We start from the raw sequence: 14196 nt of genomic DNA, 5'->3' as shown, positions 1-14196 counted from the left end.
CACGAGAAGTCGAGGAGAAAGAAGTCAGAGGTTTCACGGAGAGCGTTACCTCGAGACAGGCTCTGGGCCACGAGCTGAATGGCAAGGGCTCCGCCCCAGGTCTGCAGATGAGCAAGTGGACAAGCCAGTGAGAAAGGGGATCTGAGACATCGGTGATTTAGGAGGGGGAGCCAAGATGGAGCCATTCTGGGGACGCTGTGAGAGGGCATAGCTCAAGGGTCTGAGGAAGAAGCCTGGGGACGATCCAGGTGGAGGTTTACCTGGCTGACGGCTGTGCTGGGAGGTGATGAGCATCAGGTCATGGCCACGGTCCCTGAAGAACCAGGTCCAGCCTGGCACACCAGTCCCTGATGGGCATTTTCTAATTTGTTGTGTTGACTCTTGACAGGAACCAGTGAGAGCAGCGTGCATTTTGCTAGCAGTGACGATTCCTCTGAAATCCCCCAGCATGGGCAGCATTTTCGGGATGTGCAGGCACAAGCAGCGCTTGCCACCTTGGGGGACGAGTCCATCTGGAGGATGATAAAGGAGACCCCCGAGTGCATTCTCATGACATACCAGGTGCCTGAGAGGTAAGAAGGCCTTGTCCAGGGTTTCTTAAACGTTTCTTAATACAAAGTGATTTTTTAATGTTTTTATACATACTCTTGGGGAAATGTATATTCAGATTCATTCATTTGAAGTTCAGTAACGAGTGATTTCTTAAAGCAGTGGCCAGGGTGAGAGGGCCGCATGCATGTGGGTCCAGACTCAGCAAACGTGTCACCATCATGAGACGAGAGGACGAGGAGGAGGGCGGCCCTCGCCCAGGCGGCACCTAAGTGCGGGGCTCCTTCTAGACTCTGGGTCTTGTTCCCACTACGGGCAGAGGAGAGCCCTGCGCCCCTCAGAGCTCTGAGCAGGTGGTCTCCACGGAGTGCTCTAGCCTCACCAGCCGCACAGGGAGATGACGCGGTTGCTTTAATGTGTACCTCGTGTGTGGTAACAAGGTGCAAAGCGTGTTCCAGACCAGGAAGAATGGCCATCCTTAGGTGGGCCTTGTTCAGAACTGTTGAAGTTTCTCGTGTCCGTTTGGTTTCAGGGTCACCGAAGTTGTCCTGAAAGAAGACCTGGAAAAGCTGGAGGGCATGAGGCGGCAGCAGCCGCACTTCTCCCCTGGACAGAGGGAGGAGCTTGCCCGGGTGCATTCTTGGATCCAGAGCCAGACTCTCCCTCAGGAAATAGACATCCCAGTAAGCACACTGCAGTAGCTGTCACGGGTCAGGTGGGGCCGGGCAGGGTCCTGGGCCCTGGACGTGCGCGCACGACACCACTGAAAATTCCAGTCCCCAAGGCCGCTGCTGTGTCAGGTGTTGTCTCCCCTGCTTCACCGGTAAACACAAAGCGAGGAGTGGAGATGAAGAATTTGCATAAGGTTACACAGGCCACTGGGTTTTCAGTGCAGGGCTTTCTGACTGCAGACATTTTTTGATTCCACCATTTGGAATATGCCGGCGCCATAAGGAGCAAGGACACCTACTCTGATAGGTGACTGACCAGGGCGGGAGGTGCGGGAGGTTTGCACCTCAGATCTGCGTGCACGACTGGAAAGAGTTCAGACTCAAGACGTACGCTTCACACCAGGGTAGCATCTGCACGTAACGGGAGTTTCCAAGGGACTAGGTGGGCCTTCCACTCCCGAGAGGTCTTCTCTGTGAGCCCAGATGCACGCAGCCTACCCAGGGAGGGTTCCCTTTATGGCAGGCACAGCGTCGGTCTGGGGTGATGGCTGTGACAGTGGTGGGAGAGGATGAGTGAAGTTAAAAGTCCAAACCAGCAGATAGAAAGGTAGGCATCCAAAAACAGGCATGTAAGACTCATGCATTAAATGAGGTGCGGGAATCCACGTGTGCCTGTCGCTTGAGGGTGGCTGGACACGGTCTCTCCAAAGCACAGGAGCTGGGCTGGTTACAGTATCTCTGTTTTTTAAATACTGTGTTCTGGTGTTGGAGTAGAAGGGTATAGGAAGAATGAACCCCAAGACAATGTAAGCAAAAGCTTTTAAGAAGGTGCTGCCGTTTGCCTTCTAATAATAAGGGATGAGCCGTAATGGATATTCCTAGACAGGAATAGGTGAGGGACTTAGACCTGGTTTGTTTGGCCAGCGTTTTACTGATTCTAACCTTGTTTAGGTGACATCGCCTTCAATAACCTGCCCGCTTTTGTTCTTTCTCGGAGGGCTGTGTCACTTGCAAAAGCAAAGATTTGGTCGCTGGTGCTGTAGGACCCCGTGGCGAGGACCCAGCAGAAGACAGCAGTTGAGTGATCGTGGAGGTGCCAGCGGCACTTTCTCCGCAGGACCTGCTGGGCGGGGGTCCTCTCTGCGCCTCTCTGTCCACCCCTGGCTCTTAATGGCCGGGACCTTTCCGTTGAATGTTAAGGTTTTTCCGCCCCAACTTTTTCATAGACATCATTTTTCCAAAGCAGACTTTGTATATAGTCTTCTCCTTCTCCCCGTTCCTGATGTATTAAAACTGTCAGTAGCTTTGTCCTGGTTTAGCTGCCTTCTAAAGAGGTCGGGGGCCTTGGAGAAGGTGCGTGTACAGCAAAACTTTATTCCGCGTGTCACCCACAATAAACCCTGAAGAGAAAAATAGCTGAAAAGAGCCCCAACCAAAACTCAGCCTCACTGGTTTTGCTCTGCTGTTACATAAATCATTTCCCTGTTAGAGAATGTGAGGAAATCCCACCTGTGGGCCGTACACCTCTCATCGCGGTTCCGTAAATCTGTGGGGTGTCCGCCCGAGTGGTCTGCCCTCTGTAATCAGCACAGACCTCACTCAGCTTCCCCGCTGTTGGATTGTGCTGCCCCCTGGTGCCGGGGGACCCACTCCGAGAGGGCAGCTTAGCCTTCATTTTCGCAGATGCCTTACCCCTCGGTTTTCCACCTTCCACAGAAACTTGGAGTCTCATCCTAAAAACGGATCCAACCACAACAAACTTACTCCTTGGGGAGTCGAAGTTAGATTTTGCATGTATCATTTTAACACAAAAGAGCTTCTAACGCAACCAGTGACATTTCCCTTTTTAATGTTTTTGTTTTTAAAGTGATTATAAAGAGTCTAGTGAAAATTAATATTGGTTTTTTATGTGTCTGTGTTTAAGTGTGTTTAAACCAAAATTAATAGTTAACTCTTTCTTTTCAACCAATGTGCACCAAGAAGGTCTCCACCCCTGCCCGAGGCCTGACTGGCCCTGCCTTTGTTTGCCCGTAGGCCGGGTAAGTGTCTGGCAGGGCCACACTGTGAGCAGGGGTCCTCGGGAGCTTGGGAGTCCGGGGCAGGCGGGGTGGGCGCAGAATCCCCGGAATCCGAGCTCTTTCCTTGTGACTTTTGAGAAGGGGCCGGGTTGTTTCCTGGTTGGTTAGGCCCTGCTCTCTGGAGAAGGTGGTGGACCCTTCTCAGACTTGGAATGACGCACCCAGGCTGTGCCCACTTGACTCAGAACGAGGAAATGGAAGAAGATAGAGGTCATGGTAAACTCTTATCTTTACCAACTAACTTATTTTTCTGTTTTGTTGTTGTGTTTTATTTTGTTTTAGGAAAACACTTCTTCCTTCCTTCAAGTTGTATAGCTTTTTGTTAAAATGCGCCCTGAGAGTGACTAGGAGAAGCGACCTTTGTGTCCGTGGTGACCTCCGAGCCTGCTTCTCGGTGTAGCTTAGATTCGCATTTGAAAGCAGTCGTTTCCTGCGAGGTAATTCTGTCTGAAGGTGTCAGAACCTTTTTCAGATGCTGCCTGTGACATTTCTTGACATTTTTTGATATTAAGCAAATATTCCTATTTTACAAATAGAGAACTCTCATATTCGTCCCCACCTTGATTGTTCAGTGCTTTTGAAGCCCTCATTGTGTTGTTTTGTGTGCTGTTTTTTCCCCCTGGGGGAAAATAATCAAATTTTTTAAAATTAATCATCCTGGATATTGTCCATCGATAGAACCGTGGTGACCTTCTGTAGTGATAAAATTCTGAATCTCCATTTGCACAAATCGAAAGTGACCAGCTGCCAGGGGTCCCCCTGCACTGCTGTGTGTGTTAAAGCTTCTGTCCTGTCACAGGACAGGCTTTTCTTTTCCACCCTTTCCGGGGATTTGTTTGATCTCAGTGTGCTCACGTCTTTGCCTTGGTACACACTGTATGCAGTGTACGCTACCCAAGGCTTCCTTTGAAGCCAGTGCTCACTGTCGGCAGAGTCCTCAGACCATTCTCACCCTCGGACTTTGGCAAGTAGGCGAGCGCTGTGTTGAGAGGCTGGGCCGCGATGTCCTCCTGCCGGCAGCGGGGGAGGAGGCTCAGCACCGCCCCCCATGGGGGCTTCGCCCAACTGTCCACTGTGGTGTTCAAGTTCATTTACTTTTTGTATTCATGACTATAGAAATTGGTAATAAAAATGTGTATTGTAGGCTTCAATGTTTACATAAATGTTGCCCAAAAGGCTGTATTTTCTTGGATAAGAGGTCAGGATTTAAGAAAAGCAGAACACTGTGTGAATGGAATCGTTTTGCTATTGGGTGAAATTTTATTATGACTCACCAGGTGAACTTAAATGAAATTTAGTTTCAGCTGAACATACAATTAGCTGTGTGAATCCACTTGTTTTTAATGGTTATTAATATTTTATTAGATATCTTTTTAAGTAAAAACAATAAACCATGTACAAGTAAAACTTGAGAAATTCTCTTGCACTGTGTCAACAAACCTTTGCCAAGGCTGTGTTTGGTGTCATTCGGGAACCCAGTGGCAAGGGGCTGGGTGGCGCTGGGCTGGGCTGACGCCGGCCTGCTCCCCACAGCACCTTGCGTTGGCGTCACCAGCGAGTGCCTGTGTGGGCCATGCAGCGTTTCCAGATTCGCTGTCACTGAATCCTCCCCTCAGCGCTGAAGAGTTTAATAAGTCCTGAATATATGTGCACATTTTTAATACTTAATACTAATACTAATTCTGAATTTAGGAAAATCAGTCCTATCAAAATTCTTCAAGATTCCATAGTGAACCTGTATTACACAATGTCTGTGTCACTGGTAGCAACAAAATCTCAAAATGCAGAACAAGATCCTGAGAACAACAGGGATTTTTAAGTAGTACCCCTTTCAAATCATCTGCCCCTTTCTGTAACAAAACGACAACAATGCCAGAAGAAAAAGATCGCCCAGGGTTTGTGGCGTGTGCTCCGCTCTCGCAGGAGCTGTCCGAGGTGCTCCCTGGAAACTGTCTCACGTGATGCTCTCAGTCCCCCAGGAAGCTGGGCTCTTACCCCCATTTTACGGAGAAGGGTGTCTGGCAGCCAGAGTCAGAGAACTTGGTCAGGGACTCTCCGGCCGAGTGCGTTGGGAGCAGGCATCAGAACCGAGCGATCGGACTCCAGAGCCCCAACCGTCGGACAAAATAGCCTCATGTCAGTAAAACAAGGGAGCGATTTTAGGGTTGTGTGCAATGGAATGTGCGGTTCCACCGTCAGCTCTTTCTGGTGTCATAAACGTGAAACAGTCCTGTGGCTCAGAGACTCAGTTTTGCCAGTGAGAGAGAGCACGTAATGTGAGCCTGCTCCCGAGGCGACCCATCCGTTTTCTGAGTCTCGAGTATCTCTTTCTGCAGGTTGGTCCTTGATGTCTTCAGTAAGGACAGTGAAGGTTTTCAAACCTGTGCTCTGGTAAGAGACTGTTGGTGTTTGTTGACAAGGTCAGTGCCAATTTGTGTGGCAGTTTGGTGCAGATCCAACACTTGATCCCTCGAAAGTGGTGATGCTGTGAGAGCAGCGTGCGGTGGGGGTGCTTACATTTTAATCCAGTTCTGTGCTGGAAGCACCCCACTCACGCTGTGTCCTCTACATACAGGGGTGGGCAAAAGTAGGTTTACAGTGTGGGTGTGGGAAAGACCAATCACACAGAAGGGTATGAAATAATGAGATAGTACAGTAATTAACAAATGATAATACAAGAATAAACTTTTGTGTACTCACCACTGTCAACCTGACTTTGCCCAGCCTGTATAAAAGCTGCACTTACAGAGATGGATGAATAGGATGTACAGTAGTGCACACACAAAACAGGTTGTGAAGGTACTTTCCTGCTAGAAGTGAACTGATCCGTGAGCTCATGGGAGCTGAGATCGAACAAGGTCTGGTGTTAAGAGACTCAAGTTTCCACATGTTAGCCAAGGGCGGGGGTTGGAGCCCGGGGAGGCACCTTCATCAGACACTAAGAAGGGGTATTCAGACTGTCCCCAGCCCTCAGGCATCCTTCACTGGAAAGGTTTTTCCAAGTTACTGATTTTTCTTAGGGTAATAACTCACATCATTTTTAAGGGCTACGATAATGTAGCTTATGTAAATGATCTGGCCCTGGCTGGTGTGGCTCGGTGGATTGAGGGCCAGCTAGCAAACCAAAGAGTCACTGGTTTGATTCTCAGTCAGGGCACATGCCTGTGTTGCAGGCCAGGTCAGCTCCCCAGTAGGGGACACATGAGATGCAACCATGCATTAATGTTTTTCTCCCTCTCTTTCTCCCTCCCTTCCCCTCTAAAAAGAAATAAGATATTTTTTACACCCTGGCTGGTGTGGCTCAGTGGATTGAGCTCGAGCCTACGAACCATGTGGTCGCGGTTCAATTCCCAGTCAGGGCACGTGCCTGGGTTGCAGGCCAGCTCCCAGTGGGGGACACAGGAGAGGCAACCACACATTGATGTTTCTCTCCCTCTCTCTCTCTCCTTCCCTTCCCCTCTCTCTGACAATAAATATTTTTAAAAAATAAGATATTTTCAAATCAATTTAAAAGTACATAAATGATTTGCAGTGTAACTATTTTAACTAAATTTTACTCATGATTTTTCTTAGCATTTGCTTCTGTTATTTACTTTTAAATTTTCAGAGAATTCTTTAAAAATAAATTGATGCAAGGAAGACATTCTGTTCTAAGCTGTGTTTATAAGTAAAATAACCACTGATGATATTTGCAAAATACAGAGGATTTATTTTCCAAATGATAACGAGCAGGGTGTAGTTTGCCAAGTGTTTCTTCTGTACCGTTTTCAAATCAACAAGCTTTTCTGTCTTTAGTTTTCCAAGACGGTGGGTTCTGAGCTGACTCATGGGTGTTCGTTTTACTTCAGACACAGTACTTCCAGAAGCATTCAGAGGGGTGCCCACGCTTGTCCTGTTTCCTGATTCTGGCCCAGAGGTGATTCAGTAGAATATTGGGCCCCTGTCCAGAGAACGCCTGAAACCAAAGCCAAACAGACAAAAACGGATGGATTATCAGTGGAGGCAGAGTCCTGCAGGAAAAAGGAACTGGGTTCAAGACATCAGTCCTCCCCTCTTGTTCTCTGGGATCTGATCACACGGGGAGCCCAGGGCATGGGCTCTCAGGGCATCCGCGCCTGCCTGGTGGTCTGTCCCGTCTATTCAGCCCTGGGATTGCCCTGAATTTTCCTAGATGCTCACCGACTTCTTTTTTTTTAATATATTTTATTGATTATGCCATTACAGTTGTCCCATTTCCCCTGTTCATTCCCCTCCACCCGGCACAACCCCTCCCCTGCCATTCCCCCCTTTCTTTTATGTCCATGTGTCACAGGTTCTTTAGCTTCTACGTTTCCCACACTATTCTTGCCCTCCCCCTGTCTATTTTCTACCTACCTTCTATGCTACTTATTCTCTGTACCTTCTCCCCCTTCTCCTCCCACTCCCCCGTTGCTAACCCTCCATGTGATCTTCATTTCTGTGGTTCCACTCCTGATCTAGCTGTCCTCTTAGTTTGCTTTTATTTTAGGTGTGGTTATTAATAACTGTGAGTTTGCTGCCCTTTCACTGTTCATATTTTTTATCTTTTTCTTAGGTAAGTCCCTTTAACATTTCATATAATAAGGGCTTGATGATGCGACTTACTTCTATTTAAATAATCTGTCAGTAACACGTTCTGTACATTTGTTATCTTGTGTATAAAATAGGTCTTTTATTTGTCTTTCTAGAACCTTGGTTTTGGGTGTGTTTTTTTTTAATCCTAGAATTTTATGATCAAATCTTATTATTCACCCATATGATTTTAAAGTCTTTAACCACAATTCTCTACTGAGAAGACTAGAAACATCTGAATGATAATTGCTAATTGGTCACATGCAGAAGCCACAACATCCCGGACTGGGTGGTGCCCCCCATGGGGGACCTCAGGTCAGCCTCTCCCCCAGAGCCAGCGGGTCCATGACCATGTAGCAGAGGCAGCGAGTGAGAATGGCAAGTGATGACAAACTTAATGGCAGGGACCTTATCTTTTATAGTAATTTATCCAAAACATGCACTGGATCAGTTTCTTTCATCTTCACACATTTCATGTGAGTCAAAGTTTGGAAAAATTAATGCTTTGAAACAATGACAACTGGCCAGTTATTTTAAGGTGTAGTTTCTACCAGAATCACTTGTCTGGTTCGTAAATTCAGGATCTCTGAAGTTAAGGTGCAGAATGCTCCCGTCTTTTAACCTAACTCATAGTCACTTACCTTTCTCGTAATCCCTCTTGGGTTAAAAATGTCGGTGTCGGGATCTGGAAAACAGTATTTTGAAACCATTTGTCATGAGATCTGTTGTTTCTGCTTCATGCTTGGTTTATTCAAAACACACCAACTAGCATGTCACTAAATTGTGTCTGGTTTCTGGTCGTCCTGTGGTGGCCTTTGCCTGAAGGCTGGTAAGCAGCACCCTTGTTCTTGCCGACAGAGCTCACAGAGGGCACTGCGTTTTCCTCAACAACTTACCAGCTCAGTAGTTTACCAAAAACATTTTATAACAAACTGAACTCCTCTCTATTCAACTGTGTGTTGAAAGCCTCTGTTTTTTTCCCTCTGAATGTCCCGGACATTTGCATCCATGCTTAGAGAAGTACATTCCAGGGGAAAATGCGGACGGACCTTGTTTTATTGGGCTTTGCCTTGTTGCACCTGACCGACCTTGCATTTTTTACAAGTTGCAGGTTTGTGGCCACCCTGCACTGAGCAGGTCTAGCGATTGGCATTATTTTCCCCGCAGCATTTGCTCACTTCCTGTCTTTGCTTGCCATCTTGGTCATTCTCCCAATATTCCAAAGCTTTCCATTATTGTCGTATTGGTTATGGTGATCTGTGATCGGTGATCTCTGATGTCACCACTGTAATCGGGAAAGCCACAGACCCCACCCACATAAGGTGGTGACTTAAATGTTGTATGTGTTCTGACGGCTCCACCAACCAGCCTTTGTTTTTCCTTTTCTTCTTGGACCTCCTCATTCCCTGAGGCACAACAGTATTAAATTTGGCCAATTAATAACTCTATAGTGGCCTCTAAGTATTCAGCTGAAAGGAAGTCATGAGTCTTCTACTTTAAACCAAAAGCTAGAAATGATGAAGCATAGTGAGGCAGGCATGTTGAAAGCAGAAGGAGGCCAAAAGATAGATCTCTCGCATCAAAGTTAGCCAAGTGAATGCAAAGGGAAGGTTCTTGAAGGAACTTAAAAGTGATACTCCAATAAACACATGAATGAGAAGAAAGCAAAACAGTTTGATGGCCGACTTGGAGAGTTTCAGTACTCTGGATAGAAGATCACACCAGCCACAACATTCCCTTAAGCTATAGCCTAATCCAGAGCAGCTCCTAACTCTCTCTAATTCTATGATGGCTGTCAGAGGTGAGGAAGCTGCCGAAGAAAAGTCTGTGGCTGGCTGAGGTTGGCTCATGAGGTTTAAAGGAGAGAAGCCTTCTTTCTCCATAACATCCAAGTGCAAGGCGAATCAGCAGCAAGTCATCCAGAATTCTAGCTAAGATGATCCCTGAAGGTGGCTACACTAAACAACAGGTGTTCGATGCAGAAGAAACAGCCTTGTACTGGAAGAAGACACCATCTAAGGCTTTCATAGCCAGAGGGGAAAAGGCAATGCCTGACTCCAGAGAACGGGCTGACTCACTTGTTAGGGGCTAATTAACACACTTGAAGTTAAAGCCAGTGCTCATGTTCCGTGTGAAAATCCTAGGGCCCTTCAGAATTAAGTCCAGTCTCCTCTGCCTGTGCTCTGTGAATGGAGAACCAAGCCTGGATGACTGATTGCACATCTGTTCACCACGTGGTTTACGGAATAGCTGGAGCCCACGATGGAGGCCGGCTGCTCGGAAAAAGACTCCTCTCAGAACATGACTGCTCACCAACAGTGCACGGGGTCACCCGGGAGCTCTGAGGGCAATGGACAGAGATTTATGCCTTTTTCATGGCTGCTCACCAAACCCCCGTTCTGCAGCCCATGGGTCAGTGAGTCATGTCAACTCTCAGGTCTCATCATTTGAGAAATACATCTCATAAGGCTCTAGCTGCTGTAGATAGCGATTCCTCTGATGGGTCAGGGCTGTTGCTCGAAAACCGTCTGGAAAGGACTCCCCATTCTAGACGCCATTAAGAGCATGTGTGTTTCATGGAAAGAGGTCAGAAGAATATCAATGTGAACAGGAGTTTGAAAAGTTGGTTTCAACCCTCATGGGTGACTTTGAAGGGTTCAAGAGGAAGGAAGTAACTGCAAATATGGTGGAAATAGCAAGAAAACAGAATTAAAATGGGAGTTGGAAAACATGACTGAATTGCTGTAATCATATAAAACTTCAATGGATGAAAAGATGCCTCTGGTGGATGAGCAAAGAAAGTGGTTTCTTGAGATGGACTCGATTCTTGGTGAGGATGCTGCGATGATGGTTGAAAGGACAACAAAGGATTTAGAATATGTCATAAGTTTACTTGATAAAGCAGCAGCAGGTTTTGGGAGGACTGACCCCAATTTTCAGAGACACTCTGCTGTGGATAAATGTTATCAAACAGCATCACGTGCTACAGAGAAACTGTTCATGAAAGGGGGAGTCAAATGATGCAGCAAATGTCACCGTCTTTTTTAGAGGAAGTTGCCACAGCCATGTCAGCCTCCCACAGCCACCACCCTGGCCAGTCAGCAGCCGTCAACGTCAGGGCAAGACTCTCGCTGAACACTCAGGTGGAGGTCGGCACTTTTTAGTAATGAAATGTTTTTTAAGTAAGCTATGTACATTGCACACTTAATAGAATATGGTATTGTGTAAACATAACTTTTATATGCACTGGAAAAGCAAAAATTTCCTTGTATTGCATGACTTGCTTTATTGCAACGTCCACTTCATTGCAGCGTCTGGACCTGAAAACTGTCTCCGAGGTTTGCCCAGAGTAAAAGCGGACATTTGGTCCGTTACTTTGTGCGTGGCTGTGCTGGCCTTTCCACTTCCATTTCCTCGTTGACTTGTCACCATAACCCTATGAGGTAGGTATCTTTACTTACTGATGAAGAAACTCAGGTACAGAAAGATTAAGTACTTTGTTTAAGATTTTAGTACATGGGAAACTAGCATTTAAAACTGCACTTAATAGAAACCGGCATAATATCCTGCGCCCTCCCCCACCAAAATGAAAGTCCATACAGGAAAAGAACTCCCTAAGGCGCCACGTACAGCAGGATGCTTGCAAGCAGTGGCTGAGAAAAGAAAAAAGATGGCAGGAGGAGAGAATGTTGGGTAATTAACTTATTAGCTCATCTTTATGTTCCAGAGCAGGGCTTCCCCTCACCTGAGGTGAGACTAGAGAGTAAATCCAGGAGCCATAAAATCAGACAACCTCGACCCACCAGAATCCTTTTACCTGCTTTCCTGAGACCATCTCCTGTCTCTGCACCTAATGCCACCAGCAGCTCGTGCAGAAGGGACGCCCTGTCCCCCTTGTCCAGAGTCGGTCTTACGCCGCCATCAGGTGCTGCACAGAGTAGTGACAAGTTTAGTAACACAGTTCATTCTTGAGTGAGTTCTTTCTGTTCCCTATTGTCTTTTGGGGGGTGGGGGTACCAAGGACAAGGAGATAATACTAGAAAACCTTCAAATGCTCAGTCAGTGATTTGCCATTAATGGTATTGTAACGGAAAAGGACAGTGGACCCAGAGGAATGGACCTAATCCAGACCCTGCCTCCTGTGTGACCTGCTGACCCGTCCGCTGCCTGACTCAGAGGGTCGAGCTGAGCCACAGGATCAGTTTAAAACGTCTCCACTTTTTAAAAGCAACTGTTCCCCAGTCTATTCATCTGCCGCTGCCTCTTGCTTTTGGAGGCTTGGGTGGTAAAAGGGGAGAGGAAAGGAACGGACTCGTTTTCTGAAAGCTCATGTTCTTCCTGTGAGGCAGGTAAGAAGGCATCGCCTCTCTCCGGCCTTCAAGAGTGAGATACAGTGGCTACCAGACAAGAGTCGGCTTGAACACACTCTTTAAAGAGCTTGGTGGTAGCATTTCCAATGTGAAATTTGGTCAACAGGAGGCATGTGAGATGTTTGGTATGTAAGGTACGTATGGAAGATACCAGTAAGGCAGCGGGAAAGTGCACGCACGGCACATGGGAAGCGCGTGTAAGGGTGGAGACTGGGCCGGGGCCTCTCCCATGGCCGGTGCTGCTAGTTGAGACCCGAGGCTCCAGGACTGTCAACACCCGCGCACTTAAGGCTGGCAGGCCCTTAGCCGCAGCCTCCGTCCGAGGGTGATGCACAGACCATTACAAAGGCATCCGAGCACATACACGGCATTCCCGAAGAATGTTAATGGGCATCCATGAAACTTGGCCACATATAGGAGTCTGTGTCACGAAAGATCATTTATAGAGAAATAAATAAATGAGGAAAAAGATTCGGGCCAAAACTCTAAGGTGAGATATCACCTGCTTAGAATTTGAGTGAGATACTATACTCATTTCATCTAGGTTTTTATCTATTTGTTTTTATTTTTAAAAAATAATTATGTCATCTACTTCTATTAAAATCATAATAATGACATGCATATATTTGAAGATGACAATAATAGTTGAGTATCTATCCTTGATTCCATCTTGCGTGTTCCACTGGTCTTGTTTGTTTGTTTGTTTATTTTAGATTTTATTTATTTATCTTTAGAGGGGAAGGGAAGGAGAGAGGGAAAGAAATATCACTGTATGATTGCTTCTCATGCGATCCCTGCTGGGAACTGGCCCCTGCTGGGAACTGGCCTGCAACCCAGGCATGTGCCCTGACTGGGAATCGAACCGCGATCTTTTGGTTTGCAGACCCGTGCTCCATCCACTGAGCTACACCAGCCAGGGCTGCACTGGTCTTTTTTAAATAGGAGAGGGCCAGTCCAGTTCATGCTTGGCCTGGTCCTCACAGTGGCCGCGCATCTGAGCTCGGGGACTCCGGGAGTGGACGGGCGGAGCACCAGACGGGCAGCGCTGCCAGCGGTCAGGAAACTGCTTGGCAGGTGGTGCGGAGGCTAGAAATGGCAAAATCAATGGCTTTTCCCCTTAATTTAAAGAAACATGTCCAGAAGTACCCAGAGTTAGAGATAAGATCAAATCCAGCTAAAAATGCTTGTGGAACCTAATACATAAGCATCAACTTTTTCATTTCTTAAACTAAATTAAGAGATAATAGCAAAGTATGTGTGTGCTTGACTGATACATTCTTTAAAAATTCAACTCAGACTTGAGCTGAATGCAACACACATCAGAAGGAAAAGGTAAGCGCGCTTGGACGCCCGGAACGACTCCAGCTGGTCACTTTTAAACTTTTTACTATGCAGCTTTGTTCCATAGAATGCATGTCAGATGATTACTTTTTAAATTAAAGTAATAGAGGATAAAATTAGAATATTTTAAACCTACACTTGGAAACACCAACTTCTATATACAAACAGTGAATTTAGAATAAAAACTAAAATAATGCTTTTAATCTAGTTCAGATTTTAAAATTAAAAAAACTGACCAAAACCAGAACTTTGAATCCTAGAAGTGACATGAAATAAGCAGTTCTACCACCCTCCTCGTACTTGCTGGAGAGAAAACAGACGTCTCCATCACCAGGTCTGAAGTGCGCTATGAGACCCTCCCTCTTTCCATAGCCAGGACTAGTAACAAGATGCCATTTAAGCAAGAATTCCTGTTCTTCCCTCTAACATTGCGCTTAAGATCCCAGCTGGAAGGCTCTTTCAAGACTAACAGACGGGAAGACAATCCATCTTACCCAGGAGCTGCAGGGGCTCGTCCCTGGAGTCAGGAGTGGGGAAAGAGAAGAGAGAGTTCAAGCATCCCAAGAGAAGCAAGCAGCAGGAGGCCAGCTTATACAT

The 14196-nt window shown here is 46.7% G+C and overlaps 2 protein-coding genes across 6 annotated transcripts in view; one reads left to right on the top strand and one right to left on the bottom strand.

The window, feature by feature from the left end:
- Positions 1-2404, top strand: part of PER3 (period circadian regulator 3) — a 39720-nt gene extending 37316 nt beyond the window's left edge. For all 5 annotated transcript variants that reach the window (XM_037154224.2, XM_037154225.2, XM_053660318.1 and 2 more), the window contains 3 exons: positions 389-572; positions 1082-1232; positions 2218-2404. In XM_037154224.2, coding sequence (XP_037010119.2) covers positions 389-572; positions 1082-1232; positions 2218-2301 — 419 coding nt within the window. In that variant the 3' untranslated portion in view covers positions 2302-2404. The remainder of the gene's footprint in view (positions 1-388; positions 573-1081; positions 1233-2217) is intronic.
- Positions 2405-7142: 4738 nt separating this feature from the next.
- On the bottom strand, positions 7143-14196 carry UTS2 (urotensin 2). Its single transcript, XM_037154261.2, has 3 exons — positions 14094-14196; positions 11692-11816; positions 7143-7253 (listed from the first exon to the last, which is right to left on the bottom strand). Exons 1-3 carry the CDS (start codon positions 14194-14196, stop codon positions 7143-7145), a joined length of 339 nt encoding a protein of 112 aa, XP_037010156.2.

Source organism: Artibeus jamaicensis, unplaced genomic scaffold, assembly GCF_021234435.1.
Source record: "Artibeus jamaicensis isolate MK-2021 breed Jamaican fruit bat unplaced genomic scaffold, CSHL_Jam_final scaffold_847, whole genome shotgun sequence".
In the NCBI taxonomy this organism is placed as follows: Eukaryota; Metazoa; Chordata; class Mammalia; order Chiroptera; family Phyllostomidae; genus Artibeus; species Artibeus jamaicensis.
Note: the sequence above shows the minus strand (reverse complement) of the source record. Positions and strands in the feature narration are given on the sequence as shown.

What these genes read in the sequence shown, in the direction of transcription:
- UTS2 (XM_037154261.2), bottom strand. Translation starts at nt 14,196, where the DNA reads ATGTATAAGCTGGCCTCCTGCTGCTTGCTTCTCTTGGGATGCTTGAAC. An exon ending in CGAGCCCCTGCAGCTCCTGG is followed by an intron (nt 11,817 to 14,093) that starts GTAAGATGGATT and finishes TACTCTGTGCAG; the next exon opens with CACCTGATGGCGGCGTAAGA. An exon ending in AAGCAGGTAAAAGGATTCTG is followed by an intron (nt 7,254 to 11,691) that starts GTGGGTCGAGGT and finishes CTTTGGTTTCAG; the next exon opens with GCGTTCTCTGGACAGGGGCC.